The 19,225-nt window shown below is 42.2% G+C and overlaps 1 protein-coding gene across 8 annotated transcripts in view; it reads right to left on the reverse strand.

Moving 5' to 3' along the window:
• The window catches only part of KDM3B (lysine demethylase 3B), a 38,040-nt gene that overhangs the window by 14,788 nt on the left and 4,027 nt on the right, over positions 1-19,225 (reverse strand). For 4 of the 8 annotated variants that reach the window (XM_083429322.1, XM_083429321.1, XM_083429318.1 and 1 more), the window contains exons 2-11: positions 16,268-16,435; positions 15,675-15,788; positions 14,154-14,259; positions 12,485-12,609; positions 11,827-11,895; positions 10,250-10,828; positions 7,655-8,900; positions 6,493-6,694; positions 3,474-3,688; positions 1,757-1,909 (exon numbers count right to left, since the gene is read on the reverse strand). In XM_083429322.1, the coding sequence (XP_083285448.1) occupies positions 1,757-1,909; positions 3,474-3,688; positions 6,493-6,694; positions 7,655-8,900; positions 10,250-10,828; positions 11,827-11,895; positions 12,485-12,609; positions 14,154-14,259; positions 15,675-15,788; positions 16,268-16,435 (2,977 nt within the window). Of the gene's footprint in view, positions 1-1,756; positions 1,910-3,473; positions 3,689-6,492; positions 6,695-7,654; positions 8,901-10,249; positions 10,829-11,826; positions 11,896-12,484; positions 12,610-14,153; positions 14,260-15,674; positions 15,816-15,890; positions 16,038-16,267; positions 16,460-19,225 lie in introns of those variants that run through there. The other 4 variants (XM_083429320.1, XM_083429319.1, XM_083429324.1 and 1 more) reach the window with 3 other exon arrangements.

Below are 19,225 nucleotides of genomic sequence, written 5' to 3' on the forward strand. Positions count from 1 at the left end.
TCAAACTACAGTGGTGCCTCGCAAGACGAAAAGAATCCGTTCCGCGAGTCTTTTCGTCTTGCGGTTTTTTCGTCTTGCGAAGCAAGCCCATTAGCGGATTAGCGCTATTGGCAGTTTAAGGGCTATTAACGGCTATTAAAGGCTTAAGGGATTAGCGGATTAGCTGCTAAAAGGCTACTAGCAGCTTAGCGCTTTAGAAAAAGGGGTTGGGGGGCGGAAAAAAAACTCAAAAATTTTAGTCATTTTCGTCTTGCGAAGCAAGCCCATAGGGAAATTCGTCTTGCGAAGCGCCTCTGAAAACGGAAAACCCTTTCGTCTTGCGGGTTTTCCGTCTTGCGAGGCATTCGTCTTGCGGGGCACCACTGTAATAAATTCAAAGGTGGCAGGTTTTGCTGAGCACTCTCTTCATAGTCAAACAAAACATGCAACAGCCGTCTGTTGTGGTGCTTAATGTGCTACTAAAACCCCTCAGAGACAGTCGCAGCTGGATGTGAGTTTCAGTCCAAAACAGCTGGAGGGGTAATGAAGGCTGTGCTAATGAAAGGTGTGTCAATACAACAACTGTTAGGTATGCAAGATTAAAACATGAACACACAAACCTAGAATCAATATTCTGTCCTATTTCCACACTGGAAGATGTTTTTTCAAGCTCTGTTGAAACTCTCCACAACTCCTTTCAGTAATCTGTTTGTGCATCAATAATCTATATGTGTATCAATTACGTGTATTTGTGCAGCCTTATGCTTGCTTTTCTGCTAGATTCTAACATTACCTCTTAAATATGGAACATCCTGCCTCAAACATTATATTCATTTTCCTTTTTACAAAAGACATGATAGGTTGGGACAGTTCACAGGACAAAATAGGAAAATCAGACAGAAACCCTTGTTCCCATCTGTCCTTAGTCAGCACACAGTTCCTGTTTTAGTTTCAAAGCATTGAAAGGGCTTGCATTCTCTAATGAAGTAAAAACTACTCCAGCAAGGGCTTCAATTTTACTAGCAAAAGCACACCTAGAGCATTGCAAAATTATGCATGACCAAGGATTGTTATATGAATCACAACCATAAAGCCTTTTGTAACCTGTTCAGAAGTTACTTTCCTTCAGAATTGTCTCCAGGGAGGCTGGGTGAGAGAGATTGACACACTTCCCCCTTGCTCTCCCACCCGGTAAAGAAACATGAAATGGAAGAACCCAAAGTTATTTCAATACAAGACCTTCTTAGCTCCTGGCTGATGGGTCTGTAATATCCCAAACCTTGGGTTTTTTTAATGGTAATACCTGACACTTGGAAAATAACTAAAGGCCTATTTTAGCAATTAGATGGCATGCTTTACTCCAAAGGTCAACTGTGCCACGTTGAAAGTTCCTTAAGAACACATTGGTGAATTCTTTAAGCTATCCCTAGTGCAAGATTAGGAATTTTACCTGCGATTCCCTATGTTCTTCCTTATTCCAACTGTCCTCATTCTACATGATGATCCTATACATGCCATCCCTGTTCTTGAAGGCATGGCTAAGCTCAACATAGAAGGTAACTCTGTATTATGCTGCCATGAGGAAGCAGGAGGATGAAGCAGCAGCCGAGGAAATTAGGCCAATACTCTCAATCCATATCATCCTTTATCTTATCTAGCAACACAGCAAACTGATCACTTAGCCTTCACACAGAACAATTCCTCCCCAATCCTACCACCAAAAGCAGAACACCCATCTAAACTTTGCAGCATTCTGGGACAAATAACAAGTACTCACCACTGCGTGGACGGCTTTTTCTGAGACGGTAACAGTCCAGACACACCCCAAAGCCACATTTGCGACAAACCCAGTGAATATTGAACAGTGTTGTTTCACATACATCACACATCTCCCTCACTCCGCGTACAGCTCTCTTCCAGGCCACTTTCTCTATTAAAATAAATAAAATCAAGGAGGCACATGTTAACAGATTATACATTACAACCATGCTGTAAAGTTGGTTTACAACAATTTCTTGGTTTTACCATAATTTCTTTAAAGTGGTTCAAATTCAAAATGAAAACGTGTTTGAGAGAGAGAAGTGGTGGTAGTATTGAGAGACAAGAGTTTGAGAAACTCCAGAAAAGGCCTCAATCTTTGAATGCATGGATCACACATCTACAGTATTGGATTCAGGATAATTCATGCAATAGTTCTGGAGACGTTTGGGGGGGGTGTTTCCAAGATGCAGCGATGGCCACCAACTTGGATGTTTTTAAATGACTAGTCAAATTCATGGAGGGTAAGGCTAGCTGTGGCTACTAGTTATGAAGGCTATGTTCCACCTCCACTGTTGGAGACGACATCTCCCTGAATACCAATTGCATACAAGTGGAGAAAGTAGTGTTGTACTCAGGTACTGTTTGAGGGCTTCCAACAGGCATCTGTTTAGCTAATGTAAGAACAAGATGCTGGACTAGATGGGCCTTTGGTCCGATCCTGCAGGGCTTTTCCTATATTATTGCCAATTTTAAAGAGATTCCTTTATATGAAGACTTATGTAACTAGGTGGGAGTAATTTCCTTAACAGCATATAATGCAAAAATGGGACTTAAGAAAATTGGTCCTCTAACAGATTAGTAGGCCAAGGTTTGATTTATTAAGACATTTTCATAAATTCCATGCATTCCAGAGAAGTGATATGTAAAAGAAAAATGAATATCACTAGATCAGAGGTTTTAAAGCTTTTTCAGTCCACGGCCCCCTTGACCAGTTACATTCTTCCTGCCCTGTGGGGCTCAGGAGCCCAGTTATGTCACCCCTTGCCTGCAGAGCTGGTAGCCTCTCACCCTTTTTTGAACACCCTCCCTTGTGGAGTGCTCCCTTAGTCTCCTTCCCTCTCATTGGGAGTCCTCTGAGCAGCCACAGCTGCTGCCCCTGGTCTCTGAGCTGCCTCCCCTGCTCGAAAGAGAGGTGCCTCCTCACACTGCCCCACGGGGGCCTAGAACTTGTCTGTCCATTCCCAACAGCAAGGGCTGGGGGACTGGCTGGCTTGCTTACTCCGAGGCCACCTCAACTTCTGGCAACCAGCACCCCCTGACTAGCCCCAGAGGCATCATTCACCTGCGGAGCTTGTAGCCAGGACAGCTGCAACAAACGGCTGAGCAAGCCTTTGGGAAGCAGAGACGTGAGACGGCGTCAGAGGAGAGAGGGAAGGAAAGAGGGATAGAGGCCAGTGTTGCCCGCGGCACCCCTGACCATCATTTAAAGAACCCCAGGGGACCACAGCACATTGGTTGAAAACCACTGCTTTAGATCATTGGCTGGACAAACTAGTATGTGAGAAAGAGGCCACCATCCACTTCCAAACTCCACAAGGGCAACTCCATTAGCTATCCAACACTTGCAGGTATTCCAATACTTGCAGAATAAACCATAGAGTAATGGGTTGGGTATCTTCTTCAATAATCGAGTTCCAGTTACACACACGCATTAAAAGAAAACACCAACTTACGGTGTGGTTCCACCATCATCATTGCCTCCTTCTCAGACATAACTAACTGACAAAACTGGTCTCCAACATTGGCCAGGATGTATTTGGAAGTTTCCAGGTCAATTCCCTCTGCAGGGGCAGTAGACGGGATCCACAAGCTCAAAGCGTCAGTGTCACTCTGTTGGGGGTTCAAGAATCCCTCTACTCGTAGTATACCCTTCCGAGTAAATATCAGTCTGAAACAAAACTATGAGCTAGTTAAAAGAGCACATTAGCTACAATCTCTTCAAAACACAAATGAAATGGAGGTTTCCTCCATGACTATTCTTTAGAACTAGTACAATTGATAGATTTCTTCCTGAAGACACGGTGCTGTAGAAACCTTTGTTAGAAAGTATCATTAGAGGCTGGTTGGCTTAACATCTGTTCTGAAAAAAATTGGTAGACAGCATTTCTAAAAGATAAAAATTACCAAGCATATAAAAGAGCAAGTCTTCCTGAATAACAAGCATAGCTTCTGCAAACTAACCTTTTAGAGTTATCTGACAGTGCCAATGAGCACGTGGGGCAGGATGAGTCCAATTCCACTCACTTTCAAGAAACTTTTGATAAAGCCCTACACCAAAAACTATTGAGTACCAAAGCAATAATGGGATTAAAATGACAGGTCGTATTATGGTCCAGTAACTGGTTAAAGAGCAGGGAATAAATGGGCAGTGGGCTTGGAAGCAAGTACTCCTTACAAACAAAGTGGGGAACTCTGAATTTCAAAACAAATTGTCACCATTTCTTTCAGAGAACATATAAACTACCTTAAAATGGTTAGGCCTTGGCCAACACCTCACTCACTCTGCCTAAACGGCTCCTACCCACAAAATGAGCGCATTATCTAGGCTAGTCTTAACTGGAAATTTAACGTGGGACTTTCTGCATGTACAGCTGTCCTGCTGCTGAGCAATGCTTTCCCCCTGCCTCAGAGGGATTCTTAAAAACAAAACAAAAAGGGGCAATATTATTTGGGATGCACAAACATTATAATCAACTATTTTCTTCATTTTGCCCATTGCCATTTTTAGAAGGCAAAATTCTTAATAATAATTACTATTTTCCCCACGCTTTTCTTCACTAGATCACAAATGCGTTAACAGATACTCAACAGCACAACATGCACTCACACGTACAGAGAAGTGTGGTTTAAAGCAGGGTATGCATCACCGTGGGTTTTATGAATCCATGATCTTTTGCCACTTCAACTAGTTCCAAGCCACTTTAACCACATTTCTGTAACACTGACATCCTGCCAAGCAACTTAGTCTTTTTTACATATTAGTGTCTTATACAATTAACATCCTTCATGAATGCACACTAAAATCTAAAGCTCTGTGAGGCCAGACTCATACGGTTTCCAAAATGCCTGCATGTAACCACCCTCTTATGAAACAGATGTCTATTTTTCAGAATGGATTTCTTAAATCAAGGTGATTTTAATATGCAGCTGCATTCAACTAAATAATTGCATGTCTGGAACAGCTTCCTCAACCACAACAGAGCTTTCCTCCTTCCTGCACCACACCCAGATCGGCTCCAGCAGGTTGGGGGAAGCTTCTGTGTATGCAATAATTTAGCTGGATACAACCCAGCTAAATACAAGCATTTCCAGAATAAGAGTACACACCTATTATTTGCTATAATAATCTTGTTTTGTAGCTCAAACACTACAGTACTTAGTACTATCTATGAGAATAATTCAAAGTCTCTGGTCTCTGGTCATGCAACCAACATGCCTTTTGTATCACACAATTTTATCAGTTTAGAGAAGGGGGAATATTTTGTCATTAATAGGTTTCTGTTTCGTTTTCTGCTCGCATGCAAGCAAAACTGTTAACTTAACACAAGAGACACAATCCAATACAGCTGGGTATGTTGGTCCATGGACCAATTCCCCAGAACATTTTAAAAGTAAGGGGGGTAATTACTATGGATTGTATCCAGTTGGTATCCCATCACTACCAGAGTCTCTCTGATCCAACAGGAACTTCTGCCAGGGGAAAGGGAAGGGAGCCAATTTCCCCTTTCTCCTGCACCCTCCCATCCTCCAGAACAGATTGGGGGGGTGCAGGAGAGCTAGTGGGGGGGGTAATAAAAAATCACCCCCTCCTTGTTCCTTGATGGACACCTACATGAGATCAAAGAGTCTCCTATCAGTGGAGGCCTATTAGAAACCACTTTAAGAACACCACCTCTCTCTGTAACAGGGAAAGTAAATGCTCACATTAGCAGGTAAGAACTCAGTATTTTTTAATTGTCATAATAATGCAGTACCCATAGTATAATGCTTGCTTGCCTCAAAAATAAAATATTTCATCTCATCTCATGGTTTGTTTTATGATATAGAAAACCAGGTTTTAATTCAGTATGCCTGACAGAGTATTGGATTGGGTTTTAAGTGTAAAATTCAATCAGTTTGTTTAAATGATTTTATAGTAAAATATGAATGAAAGTGGGTTTTTTAAAGTGCAATGTACCTGAAATGTTTTTTTTAAAAGTATAAAAAATAGTATTTAAATTAAAAATCCATCTTTGTTTTTGCTTTTAAATCTTAAAAACTTGCTTTAAATGGCCATCCTGTTATTCTGGTGCAATTTTACAGGCCAGTTTCCAGATGATGTGTGGAACTGACTACTTTGGAAGGTGGTGGATTCTCCACTGGAGGTTTTTAAACAGAGGTCTGTCAGGGATTATTTAGCTGTGATTCCTGCATTGCAGGGGATTGAATTCTATGATCCTAAGAAAAAGCACCAGGTGGACAGAAGTGCCAGTGGGTTCAGAGATCACTGCTCAACGGAAAGTTCTATGAGTGCAAGGAGCCCTCAGAAGCTACAGCAGGAATTGCAACTGTCATTGCAGCAAGGATGTACAATTTTGAAGAGATGAAATTACTTAGAATTATCTTGCCATTAAAATATTTAAAAGCCAAGTGACACATTAACCAGCAACAAGCACAGTATACCAACAGGACATGCTCAGGGAGCTTTATTACCTGCGGAAGTGGAAGAAGCGACAGGCCACAGTGGAGTCGTCCTGCTCCTGCTCCTTGAACTTCCGGTAGCGTTCCAACCGACACTCCCGGCACTTGTGCAGATGAGGGGCTACGTTGATACAGGAGCCATCTTGGAGGAATGCTTCCCCTGACTGCTTCAGCTTCCTCACCTTACTCATGTCTTTCAGTACAGACTGGCCAACTATGAAGCAAAGTTAACAATTAGAGGCATTCGACAGAACAACAGAGGGAAAGGACGTCAAATCCCAAATAGTATTTATTTAATGCTGACTCCTATAGAATGTAGCACTGTACCGATGTTCAGTTTGATAGAAAGCAGGACTGGACTTGTCTGTACTTGACATTTGTAAACTGGGCATCAGCATAGGGGCCTGGACATGCAAGCCTGATACAGATAATCTCTACATATCAAAGACAGTGCTTCGATCAGGCCTACATATTTACACGCCTTTCAGTAAACATAAGGTAATATGCAGTTAAGTGAAATTCAAGTAACTTATCCATTGATTCAATGGGAGTACTCTGTGCACATTTTTCAGTGGCTCTATTTGAACTGAGTAAAGATGGCTATCACTCCTAATTTCAGCCAGGCAAAAGCAGGAGCAGGCATGATTCCACTCCCACTTTGCATTTAGTCTTTTCCCATCAAAAAAAAAAAAGTCTGCATGGGACTTAAGAATTCATACCAAGGGTTCCTAAACTTGCTCTAAAGTATCAATATTAATTAGGGGTTTCAAGATGCAGAAACATCTAGTCACATTAGTACAGTAGCATACATTGCTGTGCTCCCTAAGCAGTCCTTCTAAGTTAACATTCAGTTCATACATGTACTTCTGCCAGCAACCAGATTGTATCCATTTATAATTTCCTGAAAATAGGGGAGTAAACATTTTTCTATAATGTGAAGAATGCAAGATAATGCTTTCACCCAAAAAATGAACTGCAAGTACATGCAGACAGATGTAAGACTCTCAGGTTGGTGGTGTGTTCTTCTGATGCCTTGCTTCTGGCTACATGCACAGAGGACATATTTGACAGGTCACACACCACACGGCTGACCGCACAGATAATATGGAAGTACAGAACAAAAAGCAGCCCTCCTTCAGCCTTCCTCAAATAACCCTTCCTTTAAAGCTGTCACCTTTCAGGGGCGCTGTGCGAGGCCTGCCCTTAGGGGTTTGTTTCCCTTTTCCTTTGCCCATTAGTAGTTCCGCATTCCGCTCGCCATTAGGACCCAGTTTCCCAATCAGATGCTCTGGGATTCCCTTCAGACAAGCTTTGGTGTGCAGCTGCTCCTCAGAATCACTCATATCCGAGAGGTCGCTATTGGTACTGGAATCAGAATCCTGCTTAGACGGCATGCTCCGCTCATCTAGAGAGAACCTTTTCACAGTTTCAAAGGGGTTTTTGTTCTCCAGTGCCAGCTCTGCCTGTGAAGAGAAAAAGCCAGCCGGATGTCTGCCAAACACATTAGAAAAGGTTTTCATAAGAGGATTGTCCTGCTGCCCAGGCCCAACAGATGGCTTTTCTTCTGTTGGGCTGGAAGAGAGCGTGGGCATTTCAATAGGTTGTGTCAAGCTTCCGATAGGTGAGGTGGAACGGCCATTCCCCAGAGTAGATGAACTCTGAACACCGGGAAAGCGAGTTGAAGTAGGTGCACTGGACAGGATCTTGGAAGAATCAGTCGTTATAAACAAGCTTTTCTTTTTAGCTAAAGAGTCAGCTCCAGTGTGCAAATCTGGCCAGCCAGAAGCTGCCTTGGAACCAAGAACTGAAGGAGGAGTAGCAGTTGCTCCTGGCTGAGAGGAAGAGGCGAAGCTGCTGAAAGGACTGAGTTCTGATTTTTCTGAAAATGCCAAGAAAGGGTTTGAGGGCTCCTCTCGTGAGAGTTTTGGGGGTTGCAAAAAGAGATTCTCGTGGTTTTCTGGAGGTCGAGTACTCATAATGTTTCGGGGGAAAGCTGGAGTAAGCGTGGGCATAGATTCCGCTGGCAGTTTCCGGTCCACAGAACTGCCCAATTGAGTCCCAGCTTTAGCTTCTCCTGCAAGAGCTTTACCTTTGCAGATGCCCGCACTCAGGCTCTCTGAATTTGTTTTTAACGAGTCCTGACTAGCGGGCTCTTCAGCCAGGTTCTCTGACAAGGCTGTGAAGTAGTTGCTGGAGGGAAGATTCTGGGACATGCACTGAAAAAACAAGTTATTTGATAAATCAGAGTCTTTCTGGACCTCATGACCAGTGCTACTACCAAATGGAAATCCAACAGGCTTCTTCTCTGGAGCTATTACTCCATTGGACTGGCTTCGCCCACTGTCAAACACCACAGGTTGGGAACCAGCTGAGTGTGCCACTCCAAACCCTGATGAAGCCAACATTGAATTGGGGGAAATCTGAAACAAAACAGGAAACCAGTCAGTTGTTCTCCTCTCCCAAGAGAGGACAAAACATTTTCCCAAAGCCTACTTTATTTCCCCCAATATACTGCCTTTGCAGTATCTCTTGGCAGCTTGTTCTTTATCAGAAATATACATGTTGCACAACAACAGTCAAGGCATGAGACAAAATGCCCAGATTCTGCAGGCTGCCCAAATTCATTTAAAACTTTCAAAATTTTAAATGAGTTTATTGTATCTCTGCAAACCTTGCTTCAAAATGCTAACAAGAAGGGGTATAATGGAAAAGAAAAACAAATGAAATTCAATATTTTTAATTCAATTTCTAAAATGTTAACTCTAAAATGGCAACATGTGTATCAAAACAACCATTCCGAAATTATTGACTGCTCCCTCTAGGCTACCATCTTATGGTCCCTAGGTGTCCCAGGACTTTGCAGATCTCCCTTTATGTGAGAAAGAGGGAGAGCTATGGGTGGGGCTGCCTTGCAAGTGTCAAAAATTCCATGGCTGTCATTCATTTGCTTTTGCTCTGATGGCAGAGAAAGCAAAAAGGGGGTATTTGAGGAGTGTGTTGCAGGTGGACTGGGGGAGGCTCTGGATCCCAACATGCCCCTGAAACAGGACGAAAGTACATTACCCCTGAGGCTAGCGTAGTTATTGTGCCTCCCAATGGTCCCAATAGCAGGAAAAATCATTTTTTTAAAAAGCCTCTAGTGGAGGAGGAAAAAAAGAGGAATGGCACTTTCCCCTTTTCTGCAAAGCCCAGCAGGGCTTTGGATTTGGTGCTTTGTTTGCCTTTGAGTCTCTCTCCCTTGACCAAGTAGGATTGTTTTGCCTATCCATAGAAGATTAAAATATAAACACACTGATCTCTCTTGTAAGTTTAGTTGCCATATTTTCCCCATGAGCCCCCCCCCCCGGTAGCTATAGAAATCACTTTTTTTGGGGGGGGGAGATGTTCTTATGGACAATAAAGATATACTAAACCAGAGGCTATGAATTCAAGTTTTCTTTACTGTGAAACCCAACACCCTTTCCCTAATGTATAAATTTGGAGAGGAACACACTGTACACTGAGCAAAACGTAAGACCCTACCAGAACACAAGTCTGCAGTCGTAGTATTCCACATCCTGCTAGATGGCCACATCAATCATAACAGGTAAGGATCTCAAGTCCGCTATAATGCTCCAACTGTACAGCTGTACATAGCCTTAACACAGCTATTCTAAGAGTTACAGCAAGACAAGGTATACAAAGTGCTATATATATATATGTGTGTGTGTGTGTGCGCGCGCGCGCGCGCTATGTATTATCACTACTCTGCTGACTGTAAATGGCTTACCTCTCCCTGAACAGGCAAATGGCCTGCCTTCTGTTTTTCTTGTCCAGTAGCTGCTGACATGCCAGCATCTGGAATCCGCACAGTAGCTGGCGTTGGCCCAGCTGTAGCAATAATGGCAGGGGCAGGCACCTGGACTTGGCTGACCTGCTCTAATGATTTTGCCATTTCTTGGTTACCACTGCCACTCAGCAGTGCCTGGGAAGCAGTTGAAGACAAGGAAGTAAAGGGCATAGGTGGCTCACCACCCACTGGTTCATCCTGGACCACAAGAGTTCGGCCATTCTCCTTGGTGTATGTGGCAAAACGAATACTGCGATTAACTTGAGGGACAAATGGAAGAAGTTGCTTGGCCCTTGGATCCAGAGTCACGTCGCTGCTGCTGCATCCTTTCCAAGCTCCCCTATTTGCCTCACCTCCATCGTTCCCATTGCTATCCACTTCACCCCTCTCCTTTAGCTTCTTCGTTGCATGATCACACCCAGTATCGGAAGAATTTTTTCTCCTTCGTCCATCTTTCCCTTCCACACTTTCTCTCTTCTTTTTTCCTTTTGATGATTTTGCTGCCTTTAGAGAAGCTCCCTATAACAAATAAAAGCACATATCACTACAAAGAAGAAGCCAATGCCAAAGGTTTTAAATGAGCCTGGCCATGAAATAATTAATACATTGCTTTAAACACCAGGGGCTTAGGGGTCAGGTGTCACTAGTACGCTAATGATACATAGTTCTATTTCTCTGTAACAACAGAGGCTGTGCAAGAGATCTGGACCACTGCCTGGACTTTGTTGTGCGCTGGTTGAGGGCCAACAAAATGAGCTGAATCAAAGCAAGACAGAGGCACTATGAGTGAGTGGCTCCCAAATCCAGATAGTTCATCAGCTGCCTGCTTTGGATGGAGCTGTATACTCTAAGAGGAAGGTTCATAGTCTTGGGGTGCTCCTGGATCCATCTCTGTCACTAGAGAGTCAGGTGACCTCACTGAGTAGGAATGCTTTTTACCAGCTTTGGCTGGTAAGACAGCTATGGCTGTTTCTGGACCAGGATACGATGATCACTGTAGTCCACACACTGCTATCCTCTATTACAGTGGTACCTGAGGTCCTATTTCTGGGTTAGTGGAGTCTGTAACCTGAAGCGTCCGTAATCCGAGGTACCACTGTACTGCTATGCCTCTGGGTAGGGCTGCTCCTAAGGTTGGCCCAGAAGCTTCAGCTACTGCAGAATGCAGTGACTTGACTGCTCACTGGGGCTGAATTGGCACTAGTTGCCAATTAGCTACTAGGCAAGGAGCAAGGTGATGGTACTGGTGTGCAAAACCCTATACAGCTTGGGACCAGGATACCTAAAAGATTTATAGCACGATAGTATGCATACCTACTCATTCATAAGTCCCTTGAATTCAATGGAATTTACTCAGCTTAAGTCTGTAACAGACTGAAGCCTTAACTGGGAAGTCAAACTAATAGCTCTATGAAAATATAGATACATTTAAGACAACTGTCTTAATATGTTTTTGAGATGAGATCTTTAAAACATTATTGCTAATATAATGACCTGGTGCAACACAGTATGTGTACCTCGTTCAGTGCAGAGGTGTCCATCACTACATGAATCAGTCGGGGATCCACTGACTTGATTTCACCAGTCTGATTTTTGTGGGCAACAAAGGGGGAGAGGGAGAGAAGACAAGGTCAATCATAAAGACTGGTAAGATACTGATCATAAAAGCAGCTTCCCCAATGTCCCTCTTCACCTGCCTTTTCCCTGCAAGCTGTGCTCCCATTCCATATCCCTTATCATCTTCAATCTTATAAATGTAACTGAAGTAATTTTACACAACTCATTCCATTTTAATGGTTGCAAAAATGATTTTGGCAAAATATGGAACACAATCTTTTCTTTAAGGAGGACTTGTAAAAGAGCCTGGCTCTATAAGCTTAGGAGACTGGAAATAAAAGTAAGATGGTAGAAAGGCAGGAGGTGATGCTTGTACTTTGAAAATGATGCATTCCCTAACCATTAGGATATTCCACTCCGACTGCTTTTCTTGGCTGCAGCTATAAAAGACTAGAATTTGCTTAAATGCTGAAAACTGTCAGAGTTCTGCTCATGCTGAGTGTGCTTGTATTAAATGTCACAGTCCACGCAACATAACTAAGACCATGTAAATAACTGTTGGTAGCGAAATGAAGAAAGGAAATCAGGCATCAAGAAACGGCAAGAAAAGCTTCACACCTCAGTCAAAACCACCTCCATCAGACAGGTGATAGGATCTTGACAGCTCACAACAGCAGAGACCCAGCTGTTTTCCTCCTCTGGCTGGTACACCTTCACTCTTTGACCTTGGATGCTGCAAGGACCTGGGAAAGAACCCCAAGCGAGAATGCTATCAGCCAAACCAGTGCCACTGCACCAAGAATGAAAAGTGAGCATGGACTTAAAGCATTGGTCTCTTAATGTAACACACAAATAAAGCTTTATTAGGATATGTTTTGGGACAAGGGATAACAAAAGTAATCACCACAATACTGTGGAGTTCTGTGTCTTCATTTACATGTCTGTTTCTAAAATTCCAGCAAAGGGTGGGTATGTTTATTCTGAATTTAGTTACGCCATATTGGAAACATGTAACTCAAGTGCTAACTTCTTAATGAATTCTTCTTGCTTTTGTTTTTACACCTACAAGTTAACAAACCATTTGTGCAAACACAATAGCTGCTCGATATCTGGGACTACTCCATGAATGCTTGGAGAAAGCCCTCCTTTGCCACAGTAAGTGGCCCAATGCAGCAGGCTAACGAACTAAATATACAGTTACAAACATATGAGAAGATAAAAATAGAAGCAAAACGAGTAAGAGTAGTCAGTTAAATTAAAAACTAGCAGCAGCAAAGTACCCTCAGTTCAATAACCTACAGGTCTGTCTGAACAAGAACTCCAGCTGTCAGAAAATGGCCAGAGAGCGGGCTGGATAGCTGTTCCTAGGAAGGAAAGCAGTTCCAGGGCCTTGGTGCAGCCACCTTGGTGCCAGGTACTCTCTTGTATCCCCACCAAACACAAATCCAGTGTTGCCGGAAGGATCTCTCCTTCAGATCTTTTTGCACTGGTATTCAAAGCCTTTCAGGGCTTTCGAATTCATTACCAATGCTTTGAACTGTGCCCAAAAACAACCTGGAATCTAGAGGTGCTCCAACAAGAGGATACTTCTGATCAGAACCCCTTATCAATACTCTGGCCAGAGCATTCTGGATCCCTTCTGTGCTAAACATGTAATACTAGTCGTCAATCGTATAGCTCCAATATGACATTTGATAGTCATTGAAATCGACTCCTTCAAATCTAAGCCAGTCAGGAACCTTTAAGCTCCTCTGAATAGCTCTCTCCAACTCTTATTTTAATAATATATAACTAAATATAGCCGTTCTTCAATGTCTTTCTTTATTAACCTTTGATTAATAACAACTGTCTTAGTCATTAATTTTTGACTAGTGATAGTGGTTCTCCATGGCTGATTCTCTTCTTGTCTCTTGACTTAAGATTAATATAGTTGCTCTACCATACTGATTTCTTGCATTCCTCTAGCATGCCAGAGCACTGTTACAATAAGGACTATAAACATTTTTTTCTCCTGAAAGGGTAGCTAAAGTTCATACTCAAACAACAAAACTGATTCAAACAAGAAAACAGAGTGTTAAGGAAATGAACATTTAGGAAAAATTGAGCTTTCTCCTTCACAGCAAAGCTCATTTAATTCCTCAGTTTCAAGATCTTGAAACTTCAAACGTAACAGACCTATGATAAAGCTGGAACAGGTCTTAGGATCTTAAGAAGCAGCTGTAAGCTGAATATAATTTCCAGGAGAACCAATTAGGTTTCTTAAAAAACTAAAACCAGCTGATCTTACCTCTGCTAAATATCTCCTGAAGCTTCTGATCACTGACCAATGAATTGACAGCTTCCCTCAATATTGGCTGTTGTTGGAGAATTTGGTTCTGACTTTCAGTTGCCATCTGCAAACAATTTTTTAAAAATATATAATAGCTGTTCAATAACGGGGTAAAAGCATAATTTATATGGCCTAGATTGTTATGATTTCTTTTCCCCCTGTTTCTTGATGTTCCTTCCCCATGGTGACAGAAATGTATGGATTTATTTCTTAATGTTTATCCTGCATTTAAATTGTAAGGGATTTGTCTACATGAGGAAACATAGTGTACTCAGGCTACTTTTCTACAGCACACACCACTGCATTATAATTTTATAATTTTTATTATTTATACCCCAGCCAGTGCAAATCCCAAAACTACTACATTCCATAATGCAAGATTTTAAAGCCAGCTGGTCTTACATATACTAAATATCTTGGAAGTACTTTGCCTATCACAGAGAAAAACAACTTGCTCAAATTCACATCACACAGAAGAGGCTTTTCCAGCACAAAATAATGTGAGAAGTAGTCCTGAGTGTCAGTTACCTCATCAAAAACTATGAAGGCCTACAAAGCTAAGCTTGGTACATGTAATTGTTTTTCATTTCATTACCACAAAAGTGCTTTAAATTAAATTTGTAATCTAAAGAACTATTTTAGGCACAAGGTGGGATTTTCCCATGCCTTTGTTTTCATTGCAGATCCTCATGCCATACTGCAAGTCACTTTTTGAAATCAAAAGCCATTGACCATGTGTTGTTGTTGTCGTTTAGTCGTGTCTGACTCTTCGTGACCCCATGGACCAGAGCATGCCAGACACTCCTGTATTCCACTGCCTCCCACAGCTTGGTCAAACTCATGTTCGTAGCTTCGAGAACACTGTCCAACCATCTCATCCTCTGTCGTCCCCTTCTCCTTGTGCCCTCCATCTTTCCCAACATCAGGGTCTTTTCCAGGGAGTCTTCTCTTCTCATGAGGTGGCCAAAGTATTGGAGCCTCAGCTTCAGGATCTTCCAGTGAGCACTCAGGGCTGATTTACTTAAGAGTGGATAGGTTTGATCTTCTTGCAGTCCATGGGACCCTCAAGAGTCTCCTCCAGCACCATAATTCAAAAGCATCAATTCTTCGGGAATCAGCCTTCTTTATGGTCCAACTCTCACTTCCACACATCTCCACTGGGAAAACCATAGCTTTAACTATACGGACCTTTGTCAGACCTTAGTCCTCTTGGTCTAATGGAATTAGCTGTGTAAGTGTTCTGCCTGCTTATTGCCTTGCTTCCCTTTTGGCCTGCTTAACTGGCATGGAAGAGAATGCTCAAAGTGAGAGAATTCCAGGACCATATTGCTGAAGTCGTGACACCTCTACCACATGTACCTCTAACACTGCTAATTGTTGTAACCCACTCTGGACCTTAGGGTGAAGGGCAGGTAATAAATTAAAATAACTAAAATAACTAAACAAACAAACAAACAAACAAACAAACAAACAATATACCTGGAAGAGACGTAGTCCAGTGGCATCAGACAGGAATCTCAAGTCTCGGTCTACAAGAGACTCTACAGGAACCACAGAACCTAAGCCAAGCTTATCGACCAAGGGAGTGAAAGTCTGTGAATGAGAATATAAAAAACACGACTGCATGAAAACAGAAGGTAGCATACTTATTTCTTAAAAGTGCTATTATAACTGGCATTTCCTCACTCTTTTTACCCTCCTTAGATGCTTCCGAGAAAAAGTCTTACTCCATCATCTGCTGAAAGGAATCAATCAACTATCTAGCAGAAGCTCGAGTTTATTTCATAACTTCAGTGTTAATATAGATACAACAGCACACCAAGTAACTCTTCAAGTTAAAAAGTTTCTAAAACCGTATTATTCAGCTGGATAAAAACCCTCAGCTAAGGTTTAATCTTACATGTTTCCATTTATTAGAATACATTTTCACAATGGCCTAGATAAGAATTACAAGAAACAAAGACACTTGGAAAAAATAGGCCTTGAGACGCATAACAAAACAATCCACCACTCAGACTTTGACATAAGGAATGTTTTTTATCAAGGGTAACAAGCTAAATGAAGATACTCACCAATGCAGGCCAGTGCCCAACTGACACTCTAGTTCCCTGAAGCAGAACTGGGTCATTTCGAGGGGCCCAAACAAGAGACCCTTCCAGCATCAAAACGATCACTTCTTCAGCATGAACTTTCACCCAGGCGTGTTGCTTCCAATTGCACCGGTCAAATTCCACAAATATCTGCAACAGATCCCAGAATGGGTTCTTTCAAACACATGTGGGCAAAGTCACAACAATCAGTCAGCAAAATGCTTGTTATGAATAGGGGTCTACAAATATCAGCTTGGCTTACCAGATAAACCTCTGCCTGTCCTCACTACAAATTTTATCTTATCCCCACTGCCACACCTCTGACGCAAGCAAAGGGGGCTTTTGGAAGAGCCCAAGGTCTCTTTCAGTTTGGGATGCAGTGCGGAGAAGAAAAAAACAAGAGATTCCTCTGCACCCCACCCATTTTTTTCTGCTGCAAGGGTGACAGGATTTCACCCCTTTCCCATACAGGGCTTGGGAGAGAGGCAGAGTCTTATCTACTTGCATGGAGGTATGCATAAGGTAAGAAACATTGGGGGAAGTGCCTGGCTTTCTTATGCAAACAAATGCCAGTGCAAGTAAAATTACTCCTCACTTCAAAGACTCCTGTAATTCTTAAAAGCAACCAATATCTGACTTGCAGAAAACTTTGGAGAAGGGCAGAAAAAGTGGGGGAACATACAACCTGTCTTCACCAAACTTCCTGAAAAACAGTAAATACTTTCCCTCTGCCATCAAGCCCTCTAGCAAACATGGAGGGTTGGAAGAAGATACAGATGGGGTCTGGCAAAGTCTTTGACTGTGCACCCCCAGTCTCCATCCTTCTCCAAAGCGTCCTGTACATAAAATAACACCCCATCTTTGGCTCCATCTCTCTGTGCTATAGAAGACAGGCACTTCTTTTACCTGCAAGAAGCTTAAGAGAAGGCAGAAACAGTGATGCCTATCATTTCTTATCAAAACTGCTCCACTAAGGAGGTGCTATTTTCAACCAAGGGGTTAAGGGACACTGTTGATGCCCAATTCTGAAACAAAACCATTTGAAGAATAACGTTTGTACACAACATTCCAGATGTGATCTACCTGATGTGATCACAGGAACGAAACCTCATCCGTCCAATCTTAGATTACAATAATTTAATGCCATATATTTATTTGTAATTTAGTTCCTCAAGCTACATTAACGTTTGCCCACTGTCACACTGTTTGAAGTTCACTCTGGAAAAGAGTCTACTTGATGCCTGGCATACCTTCTTCCTCTTCTAACATCATCTCTATGCTTCTTCCTGGTGATTTTAACACTCAAGTTGATAATTCCTCTTACTCAGCTGCCTCCCATCTCCTGTCTTTCATCTCCAGTTCTTGACAGACCTCCCTTGACACTACCATGGCCACTCCTGATCATGCCTTTATCTGTGTCTGAACCTGTGTGCAGGCTTGCAGCTGCTCTAGTCCAACCCCTCTCTGATCCAGAACTGCTATATAACAGTCCGGTTGTATTAACTCTGGAAAGGAAACAATCACCCAGGAGAAATTCTGTTCTCCAGGAAGTACCATTTTCTAGGAGAGATATTCCACTTTGTATTTATTTTATTTAATTTATTAAATTTGTATACCACCCTTCATCCATAGATCTCAGGGCAGTTCACAACATAAAAATAAAATTGACTCTGCCCCTTTGGGAGTCATGTCACATCTCAACAAATTGTCACCACAAGTACTATAATGTTTGGAATTAGGGGAGCTGGAAGATCTTCACCTCTCTCTGTTGGGTGGGTTAAGATTTTCTGCCTTCAGTAAATGAGAAGCTGGTGGAAGCAAAAGTGGGAGAGATGCTCAAAGCATTATTTACAGTGGTGCCTCGCAATTCGAAAAGAATCCGTTCCGTGAGTCTCTTTGTCTTGCGTTTTTTTTTTCCGTCTTGCGAAGCAAGCCCATTAGCGGCTTAGCGCTATTAGCGGCTTAGCAGATCAGCTGATAAGCGGCTTAGCGGATCAGCTGTTAAGCGGCTTAGCGGCTTGGGGAAAAGGGGGGGGGGGAGGAAAAAAAACCCGCAGGAAGTCGCAAGACATTTTCGTCTTGCGAAGCAAGCCCATAGCAAATTCGTTTTGCGAAGCACCTCCAAAACGGAAAACCCTTTTGTCTAGCGGGTTTTCCGTCTTGCGAGGCATTCTTCTTGCGGGGCACCACTGTACTTCTATTTTTGTCCCTGGGAGACAGGAGGGATTAATAGGTGTATGTAGAACACACAAATAAGGAGGCAGTTGGGTACTTTATTATTGTATTTAGTACAATAATGATCTCTGGGGCTAATCAGAATGCTTTTGAGGGTAATTCAAATTTCCTATTTTCTGCTTTATATTGCCATTTCCCAATCTTGTTTCATTTTATTTTTTTGCTTGGATTTTTATATTTAGATTCCTTAGTGGTTAGTTTCCTGATGTTTAGCTTTATTTGATGAAGTGTCTGTAATGGATTGTTAATGCAAATGTTACATTATTTTAAAAATATTGCCCTGCTCTGTATCCTGAGCTGTTATTAAATTACTATATTATCTGAGTTTTGATGAAAAGTTTGCAAAGTTTTGGCTTTTAATTGTTAACTACTGATTATATTATATTTTTAGTATTGCTTAATAATTAAATGTATTTATATCCCACCTTTCCATTAAAAAAAAAAATCAAGGCACTTGGTAGCATCTTCAAAATAGCCAAACAGCTACTGGTAATCCTAACAAGAGTTTTAAAAATTTGAAGATAAGATACACAAAGTCAGGGCATCAGCAAAAAACCCAGCAGGTCAAGATCACCTTAACCAGATGGCAGAAAACAGAAAGAGAGCAGGCAAGACTGACTTCCCTAGGTAGGGAGCTCCTCAGTCTAAGCTGAACCCTCCCACATCCTCACCTGCACTTCAGCTGCTGATGGGACAAAAAGAGTC

This window comes from Podarcis tiliguerta, assembly GCF_965153285.1.
Source record: "Podarcis tiliguerta genome assembly, chromosome: 2".
NCBI lineage: Eukaryota > Metazoa > Chordata > Lepidosauria > Squamata > Lacertidae > Podarcis > Podarcis tiliguerta.